The following is a 26,118-nucleotide window of genomic DNA, read 5'->3' on the forward strand; positions in this document are numbered from 1 at the left end:
TCATTTTGGAGAAGAGGAGGCTCCAAGGAGACCTCATTGTGGCCTTTCAGGATCTGAAGGGGGCTACAAGAAAGCTGGGGAGGGACTTTTGAGGGTGTCAGGGAGTGATAGGACTGGGGGGAAAGGATCCAAGCTAGAGGAGGGGAGATTCAGATCAGACATTAGGAAGAAGTTGTTCCCCATGAGGGTGGTGAGAGACTGGCACAGGTTGCCCAGGGAGGTGGTGGCAGCCTCCTGCCTGGAGGTGTTTGCATCCAGGCTGGATGTGGCTGTGAGCAACCTGCTGTGGTGTGAGGTGTCCCTGGCCATGGCAGGGGGGTTGGAACTGGCTGATCCTTGAAGTCACTTCCAACCCTGACAATTGTGTGATTCTGTGACTGCCAAACCCACGGAGCAGTGGTTTTTGATGCAGAAGGATGAATGGCAGCAGGTATGAAGCTGTGTCTAAAATGCTCTGGCATTCCTCTGGCAGAAGGCAGCAGATGGTGCTGTTATACACTCATCTGCTTAGCTCCTTTCCTCAGCACGTGAGCTGGGAAGAGGGTTTGCTGAACTGCCAGGAGGCTGGCCTGGTGTGTGTGTTGTTTTCTTTTGGGGAAGAGGGTATAACCCCTGAAGGAATTCACTGACTTCTGTAATCAAAATCTCTTGATCATGTGGGCAAATTACTACAGTCAGAGAGTCACAGAAAACATCCAATTGGAAGAGACTTCCAAGCTCATCCAGTGCCTTAGACCCAGCACTGCAGGGTCAACACTAAACCATGTCCCTAAGTACCAGGTCCCCAGCTGCTTGTACACCTCCAGGGATGGGGACTCCAGCACTGCCCTGAGCAGACCATTCCAATGTCTGAGAGCCCTCTCTGGGATGAAATACTTCCTAGCATCCAGCCTGAACCTCCCCGGTGCAGCCTGGAACCATTTCCTCTGCTCCTGTCCCTTGCCACCAAGGAGCAGAGGCTGCCCCCTCCTCACTCCAACCTCCCTTCAGAGAGCTGCAGAGAGCAATGAGGTCTCCCTCAGCCTCCTCTTCTCCAGCCTGAACACCTCCAGCTCCCTCAGCCCCTCCTCATAGCCCAGGTGCTCCAGGCTGCTGCCCTTCTCTGGACCTGTTCCAGAACCAAAATGTCCCTCTTGTAGTGTTAAATCACGCAAACAAAGCTTAGCTATATGATGCTGGACCTACTTCTTCAGTGAAGGAGTTACTAAACAGTGGGATAGGCCCCTTCAGGGAGGTGGTGGAATCTCCATCCCTGGAGATGTCTACAAGACACAGAGATGTGGGGTTAAGGGGCATGGACTAGCACAAGACTTGGTAGAGTTAGACAGAGGTTGGACTCAGTGATCTTAAAGGTCTTTCCCAACGAAACTGATTCTGTCTGCCAGTGTTCAGCAAAAGAATGATGACCTCTATTAACTCCATACTGACTGGAGGAGCAGTCTCATCTGTTGGTAGAGGCTTTAGGTGGGGATTGGATGTGGCACTTGGTGCCATGGTCTAGTCATGAGGTCTGTGGTGACAGCTTGGACTCGATGATCTTTGAGGTCTCTTCCAACCTTGGTGATACTGTGATAACTCCCACAGGACCAAAGGAGTGGCCATCCTCCAGCACACAGTTGAATGTAAAGATCTGAGGGCTGGGGGTTAAGTGGAGGGGGCCAAGCTCTTGTGGGTGGTGCACAGCAATAAGCCAAGGAGCAATGGAGGCAAACTTGACCAGAGAAGGTTTCAGCTCACCATGAGGAGAAACTTCTTTGGTGTGAGGGTGTTGGAGCCCTGGAGCAGGCTGCCCAGAGAGGTTGTGGAGTCTCCTTCTCTGGAGCCTTTCCAACCCTACCTGGATGCATTCCTGTGTGGACTCCCCTGGGTGCTGCTGCTCTGGCAGGGGGTTGGACTGGATGATCTCTGGAGATCTCTTAAGGTCTAACATGCTGTGATGCTGTGACACACCTGTGCTTTGGCTGATGTTCTCTGGTTCATTGGTTTGTATGTTTCAGACCCCTGGAGTTCCCAGGGGATTGTTTACACTCAGATTTAAGCAGTGTATGGTAGCTGCTCCTTAGTAGTGAGGGCTACTACTCTTTAGGTAAGCTCTCAGGTCATGGTGTTGGGAAGGTCACTGTGTAGTTCTAACTCTTCATTTAGAATTAAGATTTATTTGTTTCGATCCCTTACTTGGGCTAAAAAAAAATCCAAGTTATGCTCCTGACATCTCTAGATCTGATTGGATGACTGGAGCTGCTCTGCTCTGAGGACAGACTGAGGGAGTTGGGGCTGTGCAGTCTGGAGAGGAGAAGTCCCTAAGGAAACCTAACTGTGGCCTTCCAGTATCTGAAGGGGGGTCCAAGAAAGCTGGGGAGGGACTTTTGAGGGTGTCAGGGAGGGATAGGACTGGGGAGAATGGAGCAAAACTAGAAGTGGGGAGATTGAGATTGGATGTCAGGAGGAAGTTGTTCCCCACGAGGGTGGTGAGAGACTGGCACAGGTTGCCCAGGGAGGTGGTGGAAGCCTCATCCCTGGAGGTGTTTGCAGCCAGGCTGGATGTGGCTGTGAGCAACCTGCTGTAGTGTGAGGTGTCCCTGCCCATGGCAGGGGGGTTGGGACTGGCTGAACCTTGAGGTCCCTTCCAACCCTGGCAATTCTGTGACTCTATGAATCTATGATTTAACAGAGGAATTAGGTTATAGTTTACTAATGACATGAGTCTATTCTTGCTGATCTCCTTGCTCACACAAATTAACTCATTTTCAGGGTCTCCATAGGAAGTTTGGAAGCCTCTTTTTAAAATGTGTTAAATTCTTTTCATAAGACAGAGAGCTAATGGTGAGTGTTACCAGAAATGTAGCATCAAACCCCAAGCAAAGCTCCAGGCTTGGGGCAGTGTGGCTGGAAAGCTGCTGGCACAAAGGGACCTGGGGGTGCTGATGGACAAGCAGCTGAAGAGGAGCCAGCAGTGTGCCCAGGGAGCCAAGAAAGCCAAAGGCCTCCTGGCTGGGATCAGCAATGCTGTGTCCAGCAGGAGCAGGGAGGGGATTGTCCCCTGGCACTCAGCTCTGGGGAGGCCACACCTCCAGTGCTGTGTCCAGCTTTGGGCACCTCAGGACAAGAGAGATGTGGAGGTGCTGGAGCCAGGGCAGAGGAGGGCAAGGAAGCTGGGAAGGGTCTGGAGAAGAAATCTGATGAAGAGTAACTGAAGGAGCTGGGGATGGTTAGTGTGAAAGAGAGGAGGCTGAGGGGAGACCTCCTGGCTCTCTACAGCTCCCTGCAAGGAGGTTGTGGAGAGGTTGCTGCTGGTCTCTGCTCCCAGGTCATTAGTGACAGCACAAGAGGGAATGGCCTCAAGCTGCCACTGGGGAGGTTCAGACTGGACATTAGGAAACCTTTTTTTCAGGCAAGAGTGGTGAGGGCTTGGAATGTGCTGGGCAGGGAGGTGGTGGAGTCCCCAAGGCTGGCTGTGTTTGCAGGTGGTTTGGCTGTGGTGCTTGGGGCTGTGGTTTAGGGGTGAGCCTTGCAGAGCAGGGTTCTGGGTTGGCCTTGGTGACCCTGAGGCTCTTTCCCCACCTGAACATTTCTGTTTCTGTGATTTCTGTGAAATCCTGGCACCTTTTTTTTTTTTTTTTTAATAAAGAAATCAATGGCAAAACTAAATTGAGTGGAGTGGGGACAGCTCTTCATCTTCTGCAGTAGCTGCAGTGCCCTGAGATCCGCTGCTTGATATATGAGGCCGTAATGAGGTTTGCTGCAGGTCCCTGGGTTGGTGAATATTGCATTTCAATGATATAAACCTGGTGAAAAGAGTCCCTTTGACTGCAGTGGGCTTTCCATCAGCTTTAACAGCCAGGCTGGAGAGCCAGGTACAAATTAGGGAGTTCATTTGGTTTGATCTGTATCGCCACTAGATGCATTTTAAACCATCTCTTCCTGCCTTCCGCCCTGCTGCTGCTGCTGCTGCCTTCACAGGGCTGTATAGATTTCCTCTGTTCTGCTTAACTAATTTACTCCAAGAAAAATCTTTTTGCTGTGAAAAGTGCCTCACAGAAATCTTATTTTCTCCCAGCAGTGTGTGTGAATAAATGAAAGGAACTTAATTATTTGCTGAATAAAACAACACAAAGGAACCCAGCCTTGGTAGTTAAGTGAGGAATTATATTGTTTAGACTATCTACAAAGGGCCAGCCTGGCAGGGAGATCCAAGAGGCTCCGCTGGCAACCCCAAATGCTGGTCCATGGTCCTGCCTGCAAGGGGTTTTGGTTTATTTTATTGTGATTTTGCCATTTTTTTGGCTGGTTTTTGTTTCTGTTGTTCATGGAACGGGTTGTCATGGAATGGGTTGTCCAGGGAGGTGGTCGGGGCCCCGTCCCTGGAGGTGTTTAAGCCCAGGCTGGCTGAGGCTCTGGCCAGGCTGATGTAGTGTGGGGTGTCCCTGCCCATGGCAGGGGGGTTGGAGCTAGATGATCCTTGTGGTCCCTTCCAGCCCTGAATGATACTATGATACTATGTGCTTTTTGTTTCAAGTTTCCCCTCATGTTAAAGGCAGGAAGAGGAATAACTTCTGCCTCCACATCTGCCTCTCCTTGCTAGGAAGGGCAAGTTAATGCAGCTAGGCTTTGTCTGCCCTCATTTTGTCTGCAAGGGTGGAAGTGACACAGCCTGGGTGGAAGTGACACAGCCTGGGTGGCAGAGCAGAGCTAGAAATAATCATAGGATCACAGAACTGGCAGGGTTGGAAGGGACCTCAAGGCTCAGCCAGCTCCAACCCCCCTGCCATGGGCAGGGACTCCTCACACTACAGCAGGTTGCTCACAGCCACATCCAGCCTGGCTGCAAACACCTCCAGGGATGAGGCTTCCACCACCTCCCTGGGCAACCTGTGCCAGTCTCTCACCACCCTCATGGGGAACAACTTCTTCCTTCCAGCCAACCCAAATCTCCCCACTTCTAGTTTTGCTCCATCCCCCCCAGTCCTATCACTCCCTGACACCCTCAGAAGTCCCTCCCCAGCTTTCTTGGAGCCCCCTTCAGATCCTGGAAGGCCACAATTAGGTCTCCTCAGAGCCTTCTCTTCTCCAGACTGAAAAGTGTGGCTTTACTTGTTTATTTCTTGGACTTGTGTCTTCAGCACAGGAGAGCAGAGCCCCAGACCCCCACAGACGTACCGACAGTAATGCTGCTGCTGCAGCAGCCTGCCTGGAGACAAGCATGCTTACCTGAAGCCAGCAGCTGGAAGCCAATCCTGCTGGATCTTGTTGCTTTGCTTTGTAATTTGAACTAGGGATGCCTGGATCAGTTGTACAGGAACATGGCCTGGCAGGTTTTTAAAGCTCTCCAAGTCTCCAGGGAAGGAGGTTTCACAGCCTCTCTGAGCTTCTTGTTCTAGTGCTCTACCACCTTCAAAGTAAGAATGTTTTCCTTAAGTTCAAGTGAAACCTCCTGTGTTTTAGCTGGGACCTGTTACCCTTTGTCCTATTGCAGGGAACCACTGAGAAGAGCCCAGCCCCATCCTCATCACCTTCACCCTTTAGGTATTTCTATGCATTTATAAGATCCCCTCTCAGACTTCTCTTTTCCAGCCTAAAGAGCCCCAGGTCTCCTTCTAAGGGAGATCATCCGGTCCCCTAAGCATCCTTCTGACCCTCTGTTCCACTCTCTCCAGTAGTTCCCTGTCCCTCTTGAACTGGGGAGCCCACAGCTGGACACAGTGCTCCAGGTGTGGTGTGACCAGGGCAGACCTGCTGGCACCCCAGAGTGCCATTGACCTTCTTGGCCCTGAGGGCATATTGCTGGCTGATGGTGAACTTGTCCATCACTGCTCCCAGGTCCTTCTCCACAGAGCTGCTTCCCAGCAGGCAAAGCCCTAACCTGGACTGATTCCTGAGGTTACTCCTCCTCAGGTGCCCTTGTTGAACTTGCTGAGGTTCACCTCTGCCCAGCTCTCAGCCTGCCCAGCTCTCACTGGAGGGCAGCACGGCCTCTGGTGTGTCAGCCGCTCCCCACCTCAGCAAACCTGCTCAGGGCACCCTCTGTTCCTTCATCCAGGTCCTGGATGGATCTGTTGGACAAGACTGAAGCCAGCAGTGATCCCTGGGGATCACCACTAGCCACAGGCCTCCAACTGGACCCTGCACAGCTGCTCACAACCCTCTGTGCTCTGTCATTCAGCCACTTCTCAACCCACCTCATTGTCCACTCCTCTGACCCACCCTTGCTGAGCTCACCTGTGAGGATGTTAGTGGAGGCAGAGTCACAAGCCTTGCTGAAGTCGAGGTGGACAGCATCCACTGCTCCCCACTCCTCTGCCCTGCTGGCACACCATGGCAGAAGGCACCCAGATTGCTCAAGCACGATTTCCACTTGGTGAATCTTCTTTTCCTCCATGTGCCTAGAGATGACCTCTAGAGTGAGCTGTTCCATCGCCTTGGCAGGGATGGGGCAGAGGCTGACTGGCCTGTAGTTTCCTGGGTTCTTGCCCTCTTTGAAGACTGGATGGACTTTGGCTTTCCTCCAGTCCTCAGGCACCTCCCCCATTCTCCATGACCTTTCAAAAGTGATCAGCAACAACCTTAGCCAGTTCCTTCAGCACTCGTGGGTGCACCCAGCAGGGCCCATGAATTTGTGGGTGTCCAGCTTGTCTAAGTGATCTCTGAGCCAGGCCTTGACTGAGGGAGAGACTTCCTCCCTCCAGACTTCCTCTCTTCTCTTCAGGGGCTGAGGGCCAGCCTTAGCTGTAAAGCCTGAAGCAGAGAAGGCATTCACCACGCTAAGAGGATTGCTTTACCTCCCCTGCATCAGTGGGAAACACCCATGGCTAGGAAGGAAGGAAGGAAATGAGATTGGTTAATGACTTTGTACTGTTGAACGAATTTCTTTGATATGAAATTGGCTCCAACTTGTCCTGCACCATTTCAGAAAAGGCCTTGGGGGTGCTGGGGGAGGAGAAGCTAAACAGGAGCCGGCAGTGAGCACTGGCAGCCCAGAGAGCCAAGCAGAGCCTGGGCTGCAGCAAGAGAAGCAGAGCCAGCAGGGCCAGGGAGGGGATTCTCCCCCTCTGCTCCGCTCTGCTGAGACCACAGCTGGAGCACTCTGTCCAGTTCTAGAGCCTCTGTGCCAGGAAGGATCTGGAGGTGCTGAAAGGTGTCCAGAGAAGGGCCATGAGGATGATCAGAGGGCTGGAGCTGTTCTGCTCTGAGGACAGACTGAGGGAGTTGGGGCTGTTCAGTCTGGAGAGGAGAAGGCTCTGAGGAGACCTAATTGTGGCCTTCCAATATCTGAAGGGGGCTCCAAGAAAGCTGGGGAGGGACTTTTGAGGGTGTCAGGGAGTGATAGGACTGAGGGGGATGGAGCAAAACTAGAAATGGGCAGATTGAGATTGGATGTGAGGAAGAAGTTGTTCCCCATGAGGGTGGTGAGAGCCTGGCACAGGTTGCCCAGGGAGGTGGTGGAAGCCTCCTGCCTGGAGGTGTTTGCAGCCAGGCTGGATGTGACTGTGAGCAACCTGCTGTGGTGTAAGGTGTCACTGTCCATGGCAGGGGGGTTGGAGCTGGCTGAGCCTTGAGGTCCCTTCCAGCTCTGACAGTTCTGAGATTCTTCGTCTCACCCAAATTCGTTGATGTTGCTGAGCATCTGCCACTGAGGCTCTTGGGGCTGAGAAAAGAGGCTGGGATGTAACCCTCCAGTCCTGGAGCTGTATTTGTTGAGCTTTTGGTGAGGCAAATGAGGGATGCCAAAAAGGCTGACCCTCATTTGCATGCCTTCAGAGCCTGCTGGCTGCTCTGCTCTGCCTAGACACAGCAGGGGCAGGCTGCTGGGTGCAGAGCGCTGGGTAAGAAGACTTGAAATTACAGAGAGCGTTGTTTTTCTCCTCATGATTTATCTGAAGTGCCAGGTTCTGTGCCTTCTCAAACAAAAATAGTGTAAAAGACAAAATTGGATGATTTTGGATAGAAAGCAGAAAACTTGAGTGTTTTCTCCTTGCCTTTAAAACCTTTGTTTACAGCGTGGGAAAAGAAAGGGGGGGGGGAGGGGGGAAGAAGGGGGTAAAAAAAGAGGGGGGGGAGGGGAAGAGGGAGAAATGTCTTTGAAGAGACAAAAGCAAAGGAAATGTCAGATCTGATTTTTGAAGTGAACTTTACTACCAAGTCCATTATTTCCCCTGAGCAAATGCACCAAAACTTCCAGAATTGTTTGAGAGCTTTTGTGGCTGCTGCAGGTGCACTTCTCCTAGGCTGCTCAGCAGCTCTCTGAACACTTAGCTCTGCACTTTGTCAGGACTAATCATGCACTTACAGGTGTGGACAGCAGCTCTTCTTGGAAACAGGCTTCAGTCCCTCTGCTTCTGCTGAAATCTGCTTGGGGAAAAGTGGGCTGTGGCAGAGGGTGCCCAGCAATTGTGCTAGGAGCTCAGCACTAAGTGAGAAACTTGTCACACAGAGTGGGACAGAATTGGCAGGGTTGGAAGGGAGCTCAAGGCTCAGCCAGTCCCAACCCCCCTGCCATGGGCAGGGACACCTCACACTACAGCAGGTTGCTCACAGCCACATCCAGCCTGGCTGCAAACACCTCCAGGCAGGAGGCTGCCACCACCTCCCTGGGCAACCTGTGCCAGGCTCTCACCACCCTCATGGGGAAGAACTTCTTCCTCACATCCAATGTGACTCTCCCCATTTCTAGTTTTGCTCCATTCCCCCCCAGTCCTATCACTCCCTGACACCCTCAAAAGTCCCTCCCCAGCTTTCTTGGAGCCCCCTTCAGATCCTGGAAGGCCACAATTAGGTCTCCTCAGAACCTTCTCTTCTCCAGCCTGCACAACCCCAACTCCCTTAGCCTGTCCTCATAGCAGAGCAGCTCCAGCCCTCTGCTCATCTTCATGGCCCTGCTCTGGATACCTTCCAGCACCTCCAGATCCTTCCTGGCACAGAGACTCCAGAAATGGGCACAGAGCTCCAGCTGTGGTCTCAGCAGAGTGGAGCAGAGGGGCAGAATCCCCTCCCTGGCCCTGCTGGCCACACTTCTCTTGCTGCAGCCCAGGCTCTGCTTGGCTCTCTGGGCTTGAAGTGCATGATGTGGAAATGACAGAACAGGAGGGATTAAGCCACTGAATAGAAGCAAACCTGTCAGTCCCTACAGAACCATGCCCAGGGCAGACCAACTGCGCAGTAGAAAACATGTTTCGTGGTGATGCTTTTAAAAGCAGAGGTGAGACCCATGTGAAATGAGTTCAGTGAACTGTGGGGTGATGATGGCATTGATTTCTCTCATTACTCTTGTTTCTCTTCTTCCTTTTCATTTCCTTCCCTCAGGGACACATGCCACGAGCTCTTGGGACACGTGCCCCTGCTTGCTGATCCCAAGTTTGCACAGTTTTCCCAGGAGATAGGCCTTGCTTCCCTGGGAGCATCTGATGAAGATGTTCAGAAATTAGCCACTGTGAGTCAACCCCTTGTGTGTGTGTGTGGCATGCTCTCTCATCTGTCCTCCTCTTTGCTTGATGGAGTTGATGTGCTTTGTCTCGTTGGAGCTGACTGCATTTTCAGCTGGCAAATGACTGCAGTGTGACAGCCACAGAGGTTTGGGTATTTTCAAGCTGTTTTCAATAAGAGTGTGGGGGGTTGAAATTACAACACACAACACACAACACCCCCCACCACAAAATTAGCCAGCCCAGCCCAGCCCAGCTGGAAGCAGATGAAGCTGTGTTTGCAAGCAAAACTACAACCTAGACGTGTGGAATGCAATGGATGTGTACAAACCATGCAGTATTTACATAGGTGTGCAACACAAGAATCCCCCCTGGACAAAACCAGGGGATACCAACAGCTTCCCCCTCCCTGCTGCCTTCCCCTCTGGACAAGAGAGAAGAGCAGAGAGTAGCTGTTAGTACTTAGCCCCAGCAAAGGAGCACAGCCAAGCCAGCAGAAGCCCCAGCTAGAGCAGAGAAGCCAAAGAGAGAAAGAGTCAGTGCACACAACTAACTTTGTGCTAGATTGCAGGCCAAGGGCATTGGTTAGACCCTATCATTATTTTCCCTTTCACATCCCAGGGTAATTTATCTACATTCTCTCACTTCCTCTTCAAGGTCTGTGGGAAGTTTTCTAGGCACAGCCTCAAACTACCACAAGGAGCAAAGCTGCACACCCTGGTCTTCAGCTAGTCACCTTTTCTTGTTACATGCAGTCACCACCAGTTGTGAGGGCTAGCTGAGATCACAGATGTGCTTTTACAGAAGTCTTCTTCTGCTTTGGAAACTTCTCCCCTCTTTGGTACCAGATGTGAAAATCAAATGCTCTGTGGTTTGGGAGCACCACTTAGTATCATAATATCATTCAGGGTTGGAAGGGACCACAAGGATCATCTAGTTCCAACCCCCCTGCCATGGGCAGGGACACCCCACACTACATCAGCCTGCCCAGAGCCTCATCCAGCCTGGGCTTAAACACCTCCAGGGACAGTGCCTCGACCACCTCCCTGGACAACACATTCCAGGGTTTCACCACTCTCATGGGGAAGAACTTCCTCCTCACCTTCAGCCTGAATCTCCCCACCTCCAGCTTCATTCCATTCCCCCTAGTCCTATCACTACCTGAGATCCTGAGAAGTCCTTCCCCAGTCTTCCTGTAGCCCCCTTCAGATACTGGAAGGCCACAATGAGGTCACCTCGGAGCCTTCTCTTCTGCAGACTGAACAGCCCCAACTCCTTCAGTCTGTCCTCATAGGACTTCTGATACCTTATCATCTTTTCTAGGCAAAAGGCATTCAAACCAACCTTCAAACACCTCAATCTGTTTTCATTAAGTATTGACCAGCCACACAGAGCAGTTCTTGCACAGGGTCACAGGGTGCTAGGGGTTGGAAGAGACCTCTGAAGATCTTGGAGTCCAACCCCACATAATAGGTGAAAATGATATGTAGTGATCTACAGCCAAGATGCTCTGTGTTGTGCTTGGAGTAGAGTAATTAACAACAGATCATGACAGGATGATGCCAGGAGGTTAGGGGTTGGAAGGGATCTCTGGAGAGCTTCCAGTCCAACCCCCCTGCCAGAGCAGGACCACAGAATCCAGCACAGGTCACACAGGAACACATCCAGACAGGGCTGGAAAGGCTCCAGAGCAGGAGACTCCACAACCTCTCTGGGCAGCCTGCTCCAGGGCTCTGGGACCCTCACAGTCAAGAAGTTCTTCCTCATGTTGAGGTGGAACCTCCTGTGCTACAGCTTACATCCATTGCCCTGGATCCTGTCACAGGGTGCTAGTGAGCAGAGCCTGTCCTGTCCCTCTTGACCCCCAGCTCTCAGCTATTGATAGGCATTGATCAGATCCCCTCTCAGTCTTCTCCTCTCCAGACTAAACAGCCCCAGGGCTCTCAGCCTCTCCTCCCCAGGCAGTGCTGCAGTCCCTTCAGCATCCTTGCAGCCCTCCCTTGGACTCTCTCCAGCAGATCCCTGTCCCTCCTGACCTGGGGAGCCCAGAGCTGGATGCAATATTCCAGGTGAGGTCTCAGCAGGGCAGAGTAGAGGGGGAGGAGAACCTCCCTGGCTCTGCTGGACACAGTTCTCTGCATGCAGCCCAGGACCCCATTGGCCTTCTTGGAAAGTCTCCAGAGCAGGAGACTCCACAACCTCCCTGGGCAGCCTGCTGCAGGGCTCTGGGACCCTCACAGAGATGGGTTTTGTGTCCTTGAAATTGTGAAAACAAGCAAGCAACGTAATTTTGTTAAAAGACCCCAACCCCAACCCACCCCCACTTCTTGTGTGTGCGTGCTCTCAGCTCTGCACTGCTCACTCCTCCACAGGTGGCCACTCTGGCTCTCTGCATGGCTGTTCCTGTCCTCACTGCTCTGTTTTGCAGTTGTTCCCTGCACTGCAGTGTGAGGGATTTCGAGGTGGGCATTTTGCAGCATCCTTGCTACAGCTCCTGTTGGAGATGTGTGATGACTAAGCCAAAGCTGTGCAGCTGCAGGTCTAGAGCCAAGTCAAGTGCCTCAGGCAGTAGGTGTGAGGTGGGTTCTATCTTACCTACACTCAGGCACGTGCCAGACCACAGTGTGTTCACAACATCTGCAAGAGTTTGTGTGCTAAAGAGGTCAGATGCTGCTGCCCACCCTACTGGAGCCTTCTTGGCCCTTGCCTGAGGGACCCTCAGGTTGCACCAGAAGGCCCTGGTCATGTTGCCAGGGCTCTCAGCTCCATCTGCCCTGGCAGCCTTCCTGCACTGCTATTTCCAAATCACTGTCATGCAGCAGCCCTTTGCGTCAGGATGTGAGTTAGTGACCTCATCTCTACAGCTCACTGTATGGATAGGAGAGGCTGAGGGAGCTGGGGGTGTTTAGCCTGGAGGAGAGGAGGCTCAGGGGAGACCTTCTTGCTGTCTACAACAACCTGCAGGGAGGTTGTAGCCAGGTGGGGCTTGGTCTCTTCTCCCAGGCAAGCAGCACCAGAACAAGAGGACACAGTCTCAAGCTGTGCCAGGAGCAGTTCAGGCTGGATGTTAGGAAGAAGTTCTTCACAGAGAGAGATTTGCCTTTGGAATGTGCTGCCCAGGGAGGTGATGGAGTAGCTGTCTCTGGAGATCTTCAAGAGAAGCCTGAATTAGACACTTAGTGGCACAGTCTGCTTGATTGGATAGGGCTGGGTGGCAGGTTGGACTGGATGATCTTGGAGGTCTCTTGCAACCTGGTTGATTCTATGATTGTGTGTTTGGTTGTTTTGCTTAGTGTATGATTCCCCTGTTAAAACTGATGCTGGGAATAACTCAACAACTGATATTGCATGAGAAAACAGCTCCCATCTTTACACACTGCACCTCATGGCAAATCCTGTGAGAGCCAGCAGAAGAATTGATTGCTTCCAAGTTTATCCAGCATGCTGCTGCTTTTCGAGGCAAGAAGTGCAGTGGGGATTGAAAGGGCTGGAAATATCTGGGACACAGAGTTGAAGGTGGATCCAAACTGCCAGTTTTGATACACTCACTGGTTTAGCAGTGGCTTGGAGTCTCATCTGCTGAAAAAAGGTGACTGTACCCATGTGATTTCATAGAATCACAGAGTGTCAGGGGCTGGAAGGGACCTCCAAAGCTCATCCAGTCCAACCCCCCTGCCAGAGCAGCAGCACCTAGAGCAGATCACACAGCAACACAGCCAGGCAGGGCTTGAATATCTCCAGAGAGGCAGACTCCACAACCCCCCTGGGCAGCCTGCTCCAGGGCTCTGTCACCCTCACAAGGAAAACATTTCCCTCCTGTTTCCATGGCACTTCCTCTGCCTCAGCTTCCACCACTGCCCCTTGTGCTGGCATTGGGCATCCCCCAGCAGAGCCTGGCTCCAGCCTCTGGGCACTCACCCTGCACAGCTTTATAAACATTAATGAGGTCACCTCTCAGGCTCCTCCTCTCTTTGTTCTGCTCCTCAGCTCTCTCTCCATTCAAATTGAAGTCCAGGTGATTTTATTCCAGAGCTGATCCTACCCTGACCTTCCTCTTGCTGCTGCAATGATGGATCTGCTCTTTCCTCCACCTCTGCTTGCTTCCTTTCTCAGGTGTCACTGGTGGCTCATGTCTGTCCTCTCCAGCAGGCTGCTGTAAGGAACCTCTCAGTGACAGGAGGGATTGGATCTGAGGTCTCACACAGCCTCTTCACAGGCAATGTTATAGAATCCTAGAATTGTTTTGGGTGGAAAAGCCCCCCCAGAGCGTCCACTCCAACCATTCTCCAACTCTGCCAAGGCTGGGGCCAAACCACGGCCCCCAGCACCACATCTCTGCCTCCTCCGAGCATCTCCAGGGATGGGAACCCAACAACTTCCCCAGGCCCCGAGAACCCCCCCAAGAACACCCCTCACCTCCTCCAGTCAGCCATTTCAATCCTGTAGTCCTCCAGAAGAGGCCACTAAATGTATTTAACCAAAGCAGCCTTAGGCAGACTGGATGTTTTCCTCAGGGCCACTTCCTCTTGCATGCTTCAGGGTATGGCCCTTGGTGTTTTCTGATGGATGTCTGCCAAGGAAACAATGCTGTTTGCATGGAGGAGTCCTGCAAGCAGTGAGTGCCCTGGCACATTTGCTAGGGGTGGAGTTAGTGGAAAGCAGAGGTCAGGTCTTGCAGGCTCCAAAGACACTGCCTGTCCCTGTAGGCACTTTGAGGAAGGTGGTGTGGCCTGGACTTTCACTCCAGAACAACCTTGCATGGCATGGGCCTGTTGCAGAGGACCCTGTTGGGACAGGTGTCTCTGGGGCCAGGCATTAACAGCAAGTGACCTCTGGGTATTATATAAATGCTTTCACTCCTCCCCCCCTCCTCCCAGAAGTTCCCAGTTATGACTGACTCTGTCATCTGCACAATGAGCTGCTCCTGAATCACACAGCCAAAAATAAAGGGAGACAGCTGAATCACTTTCCCTTACCACAGCCAGAGTTTGGTATCTGAGTCAAAGCTGATTTCTCCTCCCATGCTGGAAATAGCTCTTTCAGGTGGAAGAGGCATTTAGAGAGAGAGCTTAGGGTGCTCCAGGTGGTGGTACTTTGTTTTGTTGAGGCACAGTGAGGGGCTGGATCCCCTGGGGAAGGTGCTTGGCAATTAGAGACCTTACTTGCCCTAGAATTTGCCAGGTAAACAGTCAGCTTGAGAGCAAGTGGAAAGATCATCTCTCAGAATGGAGGGTAAGGAGGCCAAGGAATTAATTCAGCTGGGCACCAAACGTCACCCGAGGTGCCATTAAGTGACTTTTGCAGCACTGGGGCCCATTTCCATCCTAGATAAAAAGCAGAGGCACGGCGTGCTGAGAAATGCCAGCCAAGAGCCTTAGCAGAGCAAAGCGGGGCGGCTTCCAGCGAGGCAACTTCAAAGTAAACAGGGAAACAAATGGAGAGGGAGAGCGCATTGCATACTGATGAGCTGGAAGCCCTGCGCCCAGCCCCAGCCTGCCGCCGGCCCGACCCATTCCAAAAGGCAGCCACGGGAACAGCTGAGCCCTGGCAGGCAGGACAATGGCAAACACCTCCTAGGAATTCGCAGCACAAAGGGGAGAATCGTTGCGAGCCGTTTCCTAATCTTCTGCTCCGTTCTGCTCTCGGGAGCCGCCGGGGATTGGCCTCGACGGATCCGCGCGTTGCGCCCCGGCAGCCCTGAGCTGCGCAGGAGAGCGATGCCCGTGTCCCTGCAGAGCTGACACAGCTGATGCAGAGCGAGCCCCAGCCCGGCCCCCGGGCAGGCCTCAAGTGTTTGCTCAATTGCAATCAGTCACATCGAGGCAGCCCCGCTGAGAGCAGGGATTAGAGAGGTGAGCGTGGCGCTGGCCCGCTGGAGGGAGGAGGACAGCGGCAGGGCAAGAGGGATGAAAGGAAGGATGTGAGCTCCTGTCATCCTCCTCGCTGATTCTGGCAGCCAGGTGGGGATCAGGAGAGAGGAATGGTTTCTGCTCCTTTTAAAACTTAATCATTCTTACCAGCAGGCTGGAATCCCGAGGGAGCCAGAGGAATGCCTTGGCAGTGTTTGGGGCTTTGGTTGGGTGGTTGCTTTTCCATTTCATTTACAATGTTACAGGAGAGTCAGAAAGAGGAAAGACACAGAAAGAGGCTTGACAACAGAGCTCAGAGGGTTGTCATCAGTGGCAGAGAGTCAGCCTGGAGGCCTGTGGTGCTCCCCAGGGATCAGTGCTGGGTCCAGTTTTGTTCAACATCTGTATCAGTGACCTGGCTGAGGGCATTGAGAGTACCCTCAGCAAGTTCCTGATGATACCAACCTGGGGGGTGGCTGACACCCCTCAGGCTGTGCTGCCATCCAGCCAGAGCTGGACAGGCTGAGAGCTGGGTGCAAGCAAACCTCAGGAAGGTCAATAAGGACAAGTGCAGGGTCCTGTATCTGGGGAGGAATAACAGCAGGCACCAGGACAGGTTAGGGACTGCCCTGCTGGGAAGCAGCTCCATGGAGAAAGAGCTTGGAGTGCTGGTGGGCAGTAAGTTCTGCAGGGGACAGCAATGTGCCCCTGCGGCCAAGAGACCCAATGGGATCCTGGGGTGCAGCAAGCAAAGTGTGACCAGCAGGGCTGGGGAGGTTCTGCTGCCCCTCTGCTCTGCTCTACTGAGACCACAACTGCAATCCTGTGTCCAGGAGACTTGATGGGGTGCTTGGTGCCATGGTTTAGTTGATTAGATAGTGTTGGATGATAGGTTGGCCATGATGATCTCAAAGGTCCCTTCCAACCTGGTTAATTCTATTCTATTCAAGTCCAGTTCTGGGCTCCCCTGCTCAAGAGAGACAGAGACCTGCTGGAGAGAGGCCAAGGGAGAGCCAGGAGGATGCTTAGGGGACTTGAGCATCTCCCCTGGGAAGAGAGACTGAGAGCCCTGGGGCTGTTGAGTCTGGAGAAGAGAAGGCTGAGAGGGATCTGATTAATGTCTATCAATAGCTGAGGGCTGGGGGTCAAGTGGAGGGGGCCAAGCTCTTGTGGGTGGTGCACAGCAATAAGCCAAGGAGCAATGGAGACAAACTTGACCAGAGAAGGTTTCAGCTCAGCATGAGGAGAAACTTCTTTGGTGTGAGGGTGTTGGAGCCCTGGAGCAGGCTGCCCAGAGAGGTTGTGGAGTCTCCTTCTGTGGAGCCTTTCCAACCCCAGCTGGATGCATTCCTGTGTGGACTCCCCTGGGTGATGCTGCTGTGGCAGGGGGTTGGACTGGATGAGCTCTGGAGATCTTTTAGCCTCTAACATTCTGTGATTCTGTGACACACACAACACAAAACCAAAGCCAGACTGAGAGACCTATTACTGAAACAACCCCAGATGTCCTCAGAGTCACTTCTCTGCTCAGAGTGTGGTGCAATGCAGTTGCTAGTTGAGGAAATCCAATATTGGCAGTGGATGGCTAGGTGCTAATTATTATTGTCCTCATCAGCACTGATGGCTCGTGCTGCTCCCTGTGACCTTGTAAGGTGATTTTGGTGTTTTTTTGCCCCAAGCATGCTTGGTCTTTCTACTTCCACACAGCACAGAAAGAAACCAAGGCTGTCTTTGCTGCCTGCCTTCTGGAGGGAGGACTTGACGTGAGGTGTTTCAACTAATTTATATATCATTTGCAGCACCTTTAACTGCACAGGAGGTAAGACATTTTTGTCAGGAAAATTGTACCCAAAAGACACCCCTTGGCTGACATTTCAGCATTCCCTTGTAATTTGTGGACTTGGGAGCCAGAGAGCCTCTGCATTTGTGAAGCTGCAGACTGATAAGCAGGAGTCTGTCACTCTTGTGGATGGCAGAAATGACTCCCAGATCCTGTTGGCTTGCCTCAGCACGGCTCAGGTTGCCCTCTTGGTGATGCAGTGTATGCAGGATGTGTTTGTGTCTGTGAAATGAAGTGGGGCTCCTTGTCTGGTGGGGGGCTCACAAAAGAGGTGAGCAGAGTGCCTTTGTCTGCAGTTTATCACCAAATCTTTCACAGAGTCACAGAGTGTTAGGGGCTGGAAGGGACCTGGGAGGCTCATCCAGGCCAACCCCCCTGCCAGAGCAGGAGCACCTAGAGCAGATCACACAGCAGCACATCCAGGTTGGTCTTGAATATCTTCAGAGGCTCCACAACCCCCCTGGGCAGCCTGTTCCACCCAGGAATTCAGTCATTTGGGCCTAGTTGGTAGCTTTTTACAGAGCAAGAGTGTTGAGGGCTTGGAATGTGCTGCCCAGGGAGGTGGTGGAGTCCCCAGGCCTGGCTGTGTTTGCAGGTGGTTTGGCTATGGTGCTTGGGGCTGTGGTTTAGGGGTGAGCCTTGCAGAGTAGGGTTCTGGGTTGGCCTTGGTGATCCTAAGGCTCTTTTCCAGCCTGAATCTTAGAATAGAATAGAATTAACCAGGTTGGAAAAGACCTTTGAGATCATCCAGTCCAACTTACCACCCAACACCATCTCATCAACTAAACCATGGCACTGAGTGCCCCATCCAGGCTCTTTTTTGAACACCTCCAGAGATGGTGACTCCACCACCTCCCTGGGCAGCACATCCCAGTGGCCAAAATGTCTTTCTCTGTGCCTCTGTGATTTGAAGGGGCTTGCAAAGAAGCTGCTTCCAGCTGCAGTTACTGGATGAAGGAGCTGCAGCATGCAGAGCTGGGAGTGAATATGATTTAATCACTGCTTGAGTCAGTTTTGGCAGACTTCTGGGAGAGATGTGAAATGGCTCTGATTTTGGTGTGTGTCGCTTAGGGAAGAGGAACCAATCCCCAGGGGAAATGCCAGAACTACAGAGCTGAAATCAGGTGTGATGGGTCACTGTAGCCAGGTATTGTCCTGCCACATGTCATGAGCCTGAAAACACTGTGGTTGCTACAGCTCACTGGTAGATGGGCTGGGCTGTGTTCCTGACAGTGACCAGGTGTGGATGTGTTTGAACACTGCCCAAGGGCAGAATCTGAAACTGGTACAAGAAGCAAAGGAGAAAGCTGATGGAACCCTGTGAATGTCTTAAACAGTAAAGGCCTGGAGCACTGCCTGGGGAGGAGAGGATGAGAGCCCTGGAGCTGTTGAGTCTGGAGAGAAGACTGAGAGGGATCTGATCAATGTCTGTCAATAGCTGAGGGCTGGGGGTCAGGAAGGAAGGGACAGGGACAGCCTCTGCTCACTTGTGCCCTGGGATATAGGACAAGGGGCAATGGATGTCAGCTCCAGCACAGGAGGTTCCACCTCAACACCTCAGACTGAAGGAGTTGGGGCTGTTCAGTCTGGAGAAGAGAAGGCTCCAAGGTGACCTCATTGTGGCCTTCCAGTATCTGAAGGGGGCTACAGGAAGGCTGGGGAGGGACTGCTCAGGATCTCAGGGAGTGATAGGACTAGGGGGAATGGAATGAAGCTGGAGGTGGGGAGATTCAGGCTGGAGGGGAGGAGGAAGTTCTTCACCATGAGAGTGGTGAAGCCCTGCAATGGGTTGTCCAGGGAGGTGGTTGGGGCCCTGTCCCTGGAGGTGTTTAAGCCCAGGCTGGCTGAGGCTCTGGCCAGGCTGATGTAGTGTGGGGTGTCCCTGCCCATGGCAGGGGGGTTGGAACTAGATGATCCTTGTGGTCCCTTCCAACCCTGACTGATACTATGAACATAAGGAAGAACTTCTTCACTGTGAGGGTGCCAGAGCCCTGGAGCAGGCTTCCCAGAGAGGTTGTGGAGTCTCCTTCTCTGGAGCCTTTGCAGCCCTGTCTGGATGTGTTCCTGTGTGACCTGTGCTGGATTCTATGCTCCTGCTCTGGCAGGGGGTTTGCACTGGACGATCTCCAGAGGTCCTTTCCAACCCGTAACATCCTGTGACCCCAAACCCACAGAGGTCTTTATGAATGGGGAGAGAAGGCTGACTTACTGATGGATTGGTAAGGTGTTGCTGGGCTCACTGACTCCTCTGAAAGCAGACCCTAATTCATGAGCTTCAAGGAGTGTTCTAAAGGAAATGATAACAGGTAATGGTCTCCTCTTTTTTTTTTAAGGGTTTCTTTGGGTGATAGTTTTTGATAGAGCATCTGAAGCACTGCTGTCAAGTCCTTCCCACAGCAGATGTAAGCAAATAGATACATACATCACAGAACAGGGCTGAGGGGCAAAACAACTTGTAGATTCCAGGGATCAATATTTAATATTGAAGAAGAGTGCAGTGTTTCCCTGCAGTGTGTTTCCAGGGTCATCACAGCAGAGATTGATGGCACAAGAGCCAGAATCTCAGCAGCCCTCTCTAACTAGGGGCTTTTAGCTCAGAACTGGATGGGCTCTGTAGTACATAAAAATCAGCTGTCAGTCCAGAGAAGGTACTGTGAAGAGCTGAGTTTCTGAAAGAGGAGCAAATGCTCAGTGCTTTCTGCAGGAATTGTGACAGTTTGTTGATGCCTTTGCTCTAGGCTTGGAGGGAGTCTGAGTCCAGGTTTGGGGCTGTAAGAGCTGCTGTACTGGTGAGGCCACATGGCTGGTGCTTGGTGCCCAGGTGCAGCTGCAAAGAGCTGCTTAAGAGGGATGTAGGAAAGAACAGGGTGAGCATTTCTGAGTCTTCTCAAATGTTTTCCGTGTGTCTGACCTCTCAGAAACTTCCAATCCCCTGGCGTCAAATGTGAGTACTTTATATTTGTGCAGAGACAGCTGCTGATCTCTGAAGACATGCATTTTTCAGTAGCTGCAGTGACTTTGACAAAGAGCTCCATGACTGTTGGCTGAACAGTGTGCCCAGGTGGCCAGGAGAGCCAATGGCATCCTGGCCTGCATCAGGAATGGAGTGGCCAGCAGGAGCAGGGAGGTTATTTTTCCCCTGTACTTAGCACTGGTCAGGCCACACCTTGAGTCCTGTGTCCAGTTCTGGGCTCCTCAGTTTAATTAAGATGTTGAGCTGCTGGAATGTGACCAGAGAAGGGCAACAAAGCTGGGGAGGGGTCTGGAGCACAGCCCTGTGAGGAGAGGCTGAGGGAGCTGGGGTTGCTTAGCCTGGAGAAGAGGAGGTTCAGGGGAGACCTTCTTGCTCTCTACAACTTCCTGCAGGGAGGTTGTAGCCAGGTGGGGGTTGGTCTCTTCTCCCAGGCAAGCAGCACCAGAACATGAGGACACAGTGTGAAGCTGTGCCAGGGGAGGTTTAGGCTGGATTTTAGAAAGAAGTTCTTCCCAGCAAGAGAGATTTGCCATTGGAATGTGCTGCCCAGGGAGGTGGTGGAGTGCCCATCCCTGGAGGTGTTCAAGAAAGGCTTGGATGTGGCACTTAGTGGCACAGTCTGGTTGATTGGATAGGGCTGGGTGCTAGGTTGGACTGGATGATCTTGGAGGTCTCTTCCAACCTGGCTGATTCTATGATTCAACTCTTCACTGTCTGGCTAACTATGTCCTTCTGTTACTTTTAACCTGCTTCCTACCAACTCCTTGGTAGTTGAAGAGAGAAGGCTCATACCATCCCTCTACACTTTATGCCATCATGACTTTACAGAGTTCTTTCATTTTCTGGGTCAAGGAGCAATACTTTCTTTAGTTGTACATCATGTGGAGGATGCTCTGTAACTCTGAGTATATTATTCCCTCCCTGAATCCTTTCCACCTTTGCAGCTAGAAGTGGAAAAGAAAGCAAGCAAGCAGGTCAAACCCTAATGCAAGTTTTGCTTGAGAGCAGCACGGTGGAGTTAAGCTAGTTTGGGATGTGCTTAGCCCTGGGAGCTTTTTATATGCCAGGAAGAGTGGATCTAATATTGTAGAGATGACATAGTTTGCTGCTTAGGGATGGGAGGAATGGGCTGCATGCAGAAGGGAAATAGGATTTAGAGAATCCTTCTTTAGCAACCAGCATTTGATTGAAGGGTCCAAGTCCCTTGCACAGTTTCTTATCTTGTACTCAGCTCTGGGGAGGCCACACCTCCAGTGCTGTGTCCAGCTTTGGGCACCTCAGGACAAGAGAGATGTGGAGGTGCTGGAGCCAGGGCAGAGGAGGGCAAGGAAGCTGGGAAGGGCCTGGGGAAGAAAGCTGATGAAGAGCAACTGAAGGAGCTGGGGATGGTTAGTGTGAAAGAGAGGAGGCTGAGGGGAGACCTCCTGGCTCTCTACAGCTCCCTCAAAGGAGGCTGTGGAGAGGTTGGTGCTGGTCTCTGCTCCCAGGTCATTAGTGACAGAAGAAGAGGGAATGGCCTCAAGCTGCCACTGGGGAGGTTCAGACTGGACATTAGGAAAGCTTTTTTTCAGGCAAGAGTGGTGAGGGCTTGGAATGTGCTGCCCAGGGAGGTGGTGGAGTCCCCAAGGCTGGCTGTGTTTGCAGGTGGTTTGGCTGTGGTGCTTGGGGCTGTGGTTTAGGGGTGAGCCTTGCAGAGCAGGGTTCTGGATTGGCCTTGGTGATCCTGAGGCTCTTTCCCCACCTGAACATTTCTGTGGTTCTTTGATCAGCAGAAGGCAGGAAGAGGTTATTCTGTGCTGCTCATTTTGTGAGAGGATGGGAGAAGTAATTTAGGTGGTGGAGAAGGAGAAATGTTGTGCCAGCCACTGCAGTGAATGGAGCTGGAGTGCTAGGGTTGGGATTGTGGCAGAGGTGTGAAAAGCTGCTCTACAAAATATTTTCAAAGGCAGACATCCCGCTTTAGGTGGTTTCTGGGCTGAGTTGGTCAACATGGGATGTGTTACATCTGGAAATTGATCATTCCTGCTCTGTACTGTGTCAGTCAAAGTTAAGAATGTGAAAGAGGCTTCAGCTGATGTTATGAGGGTGCCTGGTTGGTTAGGTCACTGTAGTGGGTCTGGAGCACAGCCCTGTGAGGAGAGGCTGAGGGAGCTGGGGTTGCTTAGCCTGCAGAAGAGGAGGCTCAGGGGAGACCTTCTTGCTCTCTCCAACTCCCTGAAGGGAGGTTGTAGCCAGCTGGGGGTTGGTCTCTTCACCCAGGCAAGCAGCACCAGAACAAGAGGACACAGTGTGAAGCTGTGCCAGGGGAAGTTTAGGCTGGAGGTGAGGAGAAAGTTCTTCCCAGAAAGAGAGATTGGCCCTTGGAATGTGCTGCCCAGGGAGGTGGTGGAGTGCCCATCCCTGGAGGTGTTCAAGAAAGGCTTGGACGTGGCCCTTGGAGACATGGTTTAGTTGTCAGGAGGTGTTGGGTATTAGGCAATAGGTTGGACTTGCTGATCTCTGAGGTCTTTTCCAAGCTGGTTGATTCTGTGATCATCTGATTCCATGACAGTTCCCCCTTCAATCTGCAGTGCTCACTGCCCTGCTCCTTGAGAGGACCTCAGGCTGCCCTAACAGACAACACTTTGCACTGTTGAATAACTGGGGCTGGTGTTACTCTCCAGCAGGCTTGTGCATTTGTGTGCTTGGGCCCAGCCCTGTGGTGAGGAAGATAGATGCAGGAGAGAGCTGAGTTGATTGAATTGGGAGCAGGGAAGAAATCAGAACTTCTGCCATAGAAATAATTTAGCTGCTTTTAGACAGGATGCAATTTATGAAGATCAAGCCTTGAGCAGTGGGAAACACTAAAAGAAAAAAAAGCCTCTAATAAAATAACAAATTGCAGGCAGACACTGGGCTTGTTTTTATTTCTTGTAGCATGATGCCTCCCAAAGTGGTTAGATCATAATCTGTGAGGTTATTGAGCTGCAAATGCAAATTTATGTGCACACAAGTAATACATTTTGACATGGAGGTTAACAAGAGAAGGGTGCAAATTTCACACAGCACTGCCTTTCTAATTATGCTTGTTTATTTTCAGTAGCAACTTCATTTTCATTAAGGAGTTGCAGATTCTGCAATAGTCAGCTTTGCTGGTGGCTCAATGGCTCACACTCTGAGCATGTGCTCCGCTGCAACAGCAATGAGGGTGAGGCTCACCACCAGAGAAAGAGCTCGGGAGGAACCTGTGGGATTGAGGAGGGCAGGCCTCTGCCAGCTCAGTGTTGGATCTGCTTCTGGGCTCCTCAGTGTAAGAAGGACATTGAGACACTTGAAGGTGTCCAGAGAAGGGCAGCAAAGCTGGGGAGGGGTCTGGAGCACAACCCTGTGAGGAGAGGCTGAGGGAGCTGGGGTTGCTTAGCCTGGAGAAGAGGAGGCTCAGGGGAGACCTCATTGCCCTCTACAACTCCCTGAAGGAAGGTTGTAGCCAGGTGGGTGTTGGTCTCTTCTCCCAGGCAAGCAGCACCAGAAGAAGAGGACACAGTCTCAAGCTGTGCCAGGGGAGATTTAGGCTGGAGGTGAGGAGAAAGTTCTTCACACAGAGAGTCATTCATCATTGGGATGTGCTGCCCAGGGAGGTGGTGGAGTCACCATCCCTGGAGGTGTTCATGAGGGGATTGGATGTGGCACTTGGAGCCATGGTCTAGTCATGAGGTCTGTGGTGACAGGTTGGACTCGATGATCCTCGAGGTCTCTTCCAGCCTTAGCTATACTGTGACACTGTGATACTGTGCTTGAGAGAGGCTCAGAAATAGGTGCAAAGGAGTTTATGATTTTTTTTTTGTAGGGGTTTGTTTTCCCCCCCCCCCCCAATGTTTGTTTTCTCTTTTGACCTAGAGTAGCAAAGGTGTCAGCAGAAAAGCACCAAGTGCCGAAGGGAGGTGGTGGAGTCACCGTCCCTGGAGGTGTTCAAGAGGGGATTGGACGTGGCACTTGGTGCCATGGTCTAGTCATGGGGTTTGTGGTGACAGGTTGGACTCCATGATCCTTGAGGTCTCTTCCAGCCTTGGTGATTCTGTGAAATGTAAAGACAGCCTTATAGATGTACAGATAGCCTTAGAACAGGGGGAGCTGAACCAAAAGGAAGAACCCAACAGAAGAGCAGAGCAGGTTGAGATTGGATGTCAGGAACAAGTTCTTGTCCATGAGGGTGGTGGAACACTGGAACAGGTTGCCCAGGGAGGTGGTTGAGGCTCCATCCCTGGAGATATTCAAGGTGAGACTCAGTGAGGCCCTGGGCAACCTGATCTAGTTGGGGATGTCCCTGCTGACTGCAGGGGGATTGGACTGGATGGCCTTTGGAGGTCCCTTCCAACCCAGACCACTCTGTAGTTCTGTGATAAGCTTCCAGAGAGCAGCTGCTCATTGCACAATCATTATGGGTAGCAACTACAAAGCAAGCACAGATGTTACAGTAATAAAAGTTTAAACAAAGGTAATGTGTGTGTGTGCAAAGCAGCAAGGGAAATGGTTGGGATCACAGGATGTCAGGGGTTGGAAAGGACCCAAAGTGAACATCAAGTCCAACCTGCCAGAGCAGGAGCATAGAATCCAGCACAGGTCACACAGGAACACATCCAGACAGGGCTGCAAAGGCTCCACAGAAGGAGACTCCACAACCTCTCTGGGCAGCCTGCTCCAGGGCTCTGGCACCCTCACAGTGAAGAAGTTCCTCCTCATGTTGTGGTGGAACCTCCTGTGCTGGAGTTTCCATCCACTGCCCCTTGTCCTGTCCCAGGGCACAAGTGAGCAGAGGCTGTCCCTGTCCCTTCCTTCCTGACCCCCAGCCCTCAGCTATTGATACACATTGATCAGATCCCTCTCAGTCTTCTCTCCAGACTCAGCAGCCCCAGGGCTCTCAGCCTCTCCTCCCCAGGCAGTGCTGCAGTCCCTTCAGCATCCTTGTAGCCCTCCCTTGGACTCTCTCCAGGAGATCCCTGTCCCTCCTGAACTGGGGAGCCCAGAACTGAAGGAGGAGACTTGATGGGGTGCTTGGTGCCATGGGTTAATTGTTTAGGTGGGTTGGATTGGTTGATGGGTTGAACACGATGATCTTGAAGGTCTCTTCCAACCTGGTCTGGTCTATTCTTCTCTCTCTTCTCTCTCCTCTCTCCTCTCTCCTTTCTCCTTTCTCCTCTCTCCCCTCCCCTCCCCTCCCCTCCTCTCCCCTCTCTCTTCTCTTCTCCTCTCTTCTCTTCTAATATATTGCTGCTGCTGTTCCTGACTGCCCCTGTGCTTGCACAGGTATGCTAAAGGAAAGAGCTAATCCTAGGCTCTGTGAAGATATCTTCCATACTGATACTGCTACACTCATTTTCCTTTGGTCATAGCATGCCCCTGTGAAAATCCCTTGTGAAGATATTCATGCCTGGTCCAGACCTGCTGACTGTACAGACTCCTTGCTTTTTCTGTGGTGTAGGTTGACATACTTGAGTCTGTCACCTCAGGGGTAATGATTTGAGTCTTTTGCACAAGATGTGAAGCTCTGCCAAAAGCAGCACACAGGTGTGTGGGGAAGTGAAGGAGCTCAGCATGTAGCTACTCCTTTCAGCTGTGGTATTGGTCTCACTTAGGACTGAGGAATGTCGGTGGTGTGGATGCACAGGTGGGGGCCTTGGCTTCATCCATGCTTCCCATGGAGCCAGAGCAGCTGAGGAGTGCTGCGCAAAACAGGTTTCGGAGACTGCAGGTGAGGTTCTCTTGCCAGAAGCTCACTGAACGATGCTGCCCAGGTGTCTGGCTGGGATCTGCCAGATAACCCACAATGAGGTCTCCTCAGAGCCTTCTCTTCTCCAGCCTGCACAACCCCAACTCCCTCAGCCTCCCCTCACAGCAGAGCAGCTCCAGCCCTCTGCTCATCCTCGTGGCCCTTCCCTGGACGCTTGCATTTTGGAGAGTGAGGATGCGTGCTCCCTCTGCTCACAGGCACGTGCTCAGCGTGCCTTTTCCCACCTTGCTGAGTACAGGCTCACGGGATTTGCTCTGTGCTTGCAGACTTCT

At 52.1% G+C, this 26,118-nt stretch overlaps 1 protein-coding gene across 1 annotated transcript in view; it reads left to right on the forward strand.

Moving 5' to 3' along the window:
* The window catches only part of TPH2 (tryptophan hydroxylase 2), a 63,001-nt gene that overhangs the window by 21,529 nt on the left and 15,354 nt on the right, over positions 1-26,118 (forward strand). The window contains exon 8 of the mRNA XM_068164129.1: positions 9,298-9,424. Coding sequence (XP_068020230.1) covers positions 9,298-9,424 — 127 coding nt within the window. The remainder of the gene's footprint in view (positions 1-9,297; positions 9,425-26,118) is intronic.

The sequence above is a fragment of the Melanerpes formicivorus genome, unplaced genomic scaffold (genome assembly GCF_026170545.1).
Source record: "Melanerpes formicivorus ecotype bairdi unplaced genomic scaffold, bMelFor1.0.p_v2 SCAF_3, whole genome shotgun sequence".
Classification (NCBI taxonomy): Eukaryota; Metazoa; Chordata; class Aves; order Piciformes; family Picidae; genus Melanerpes; species Melanerpes formicivorus.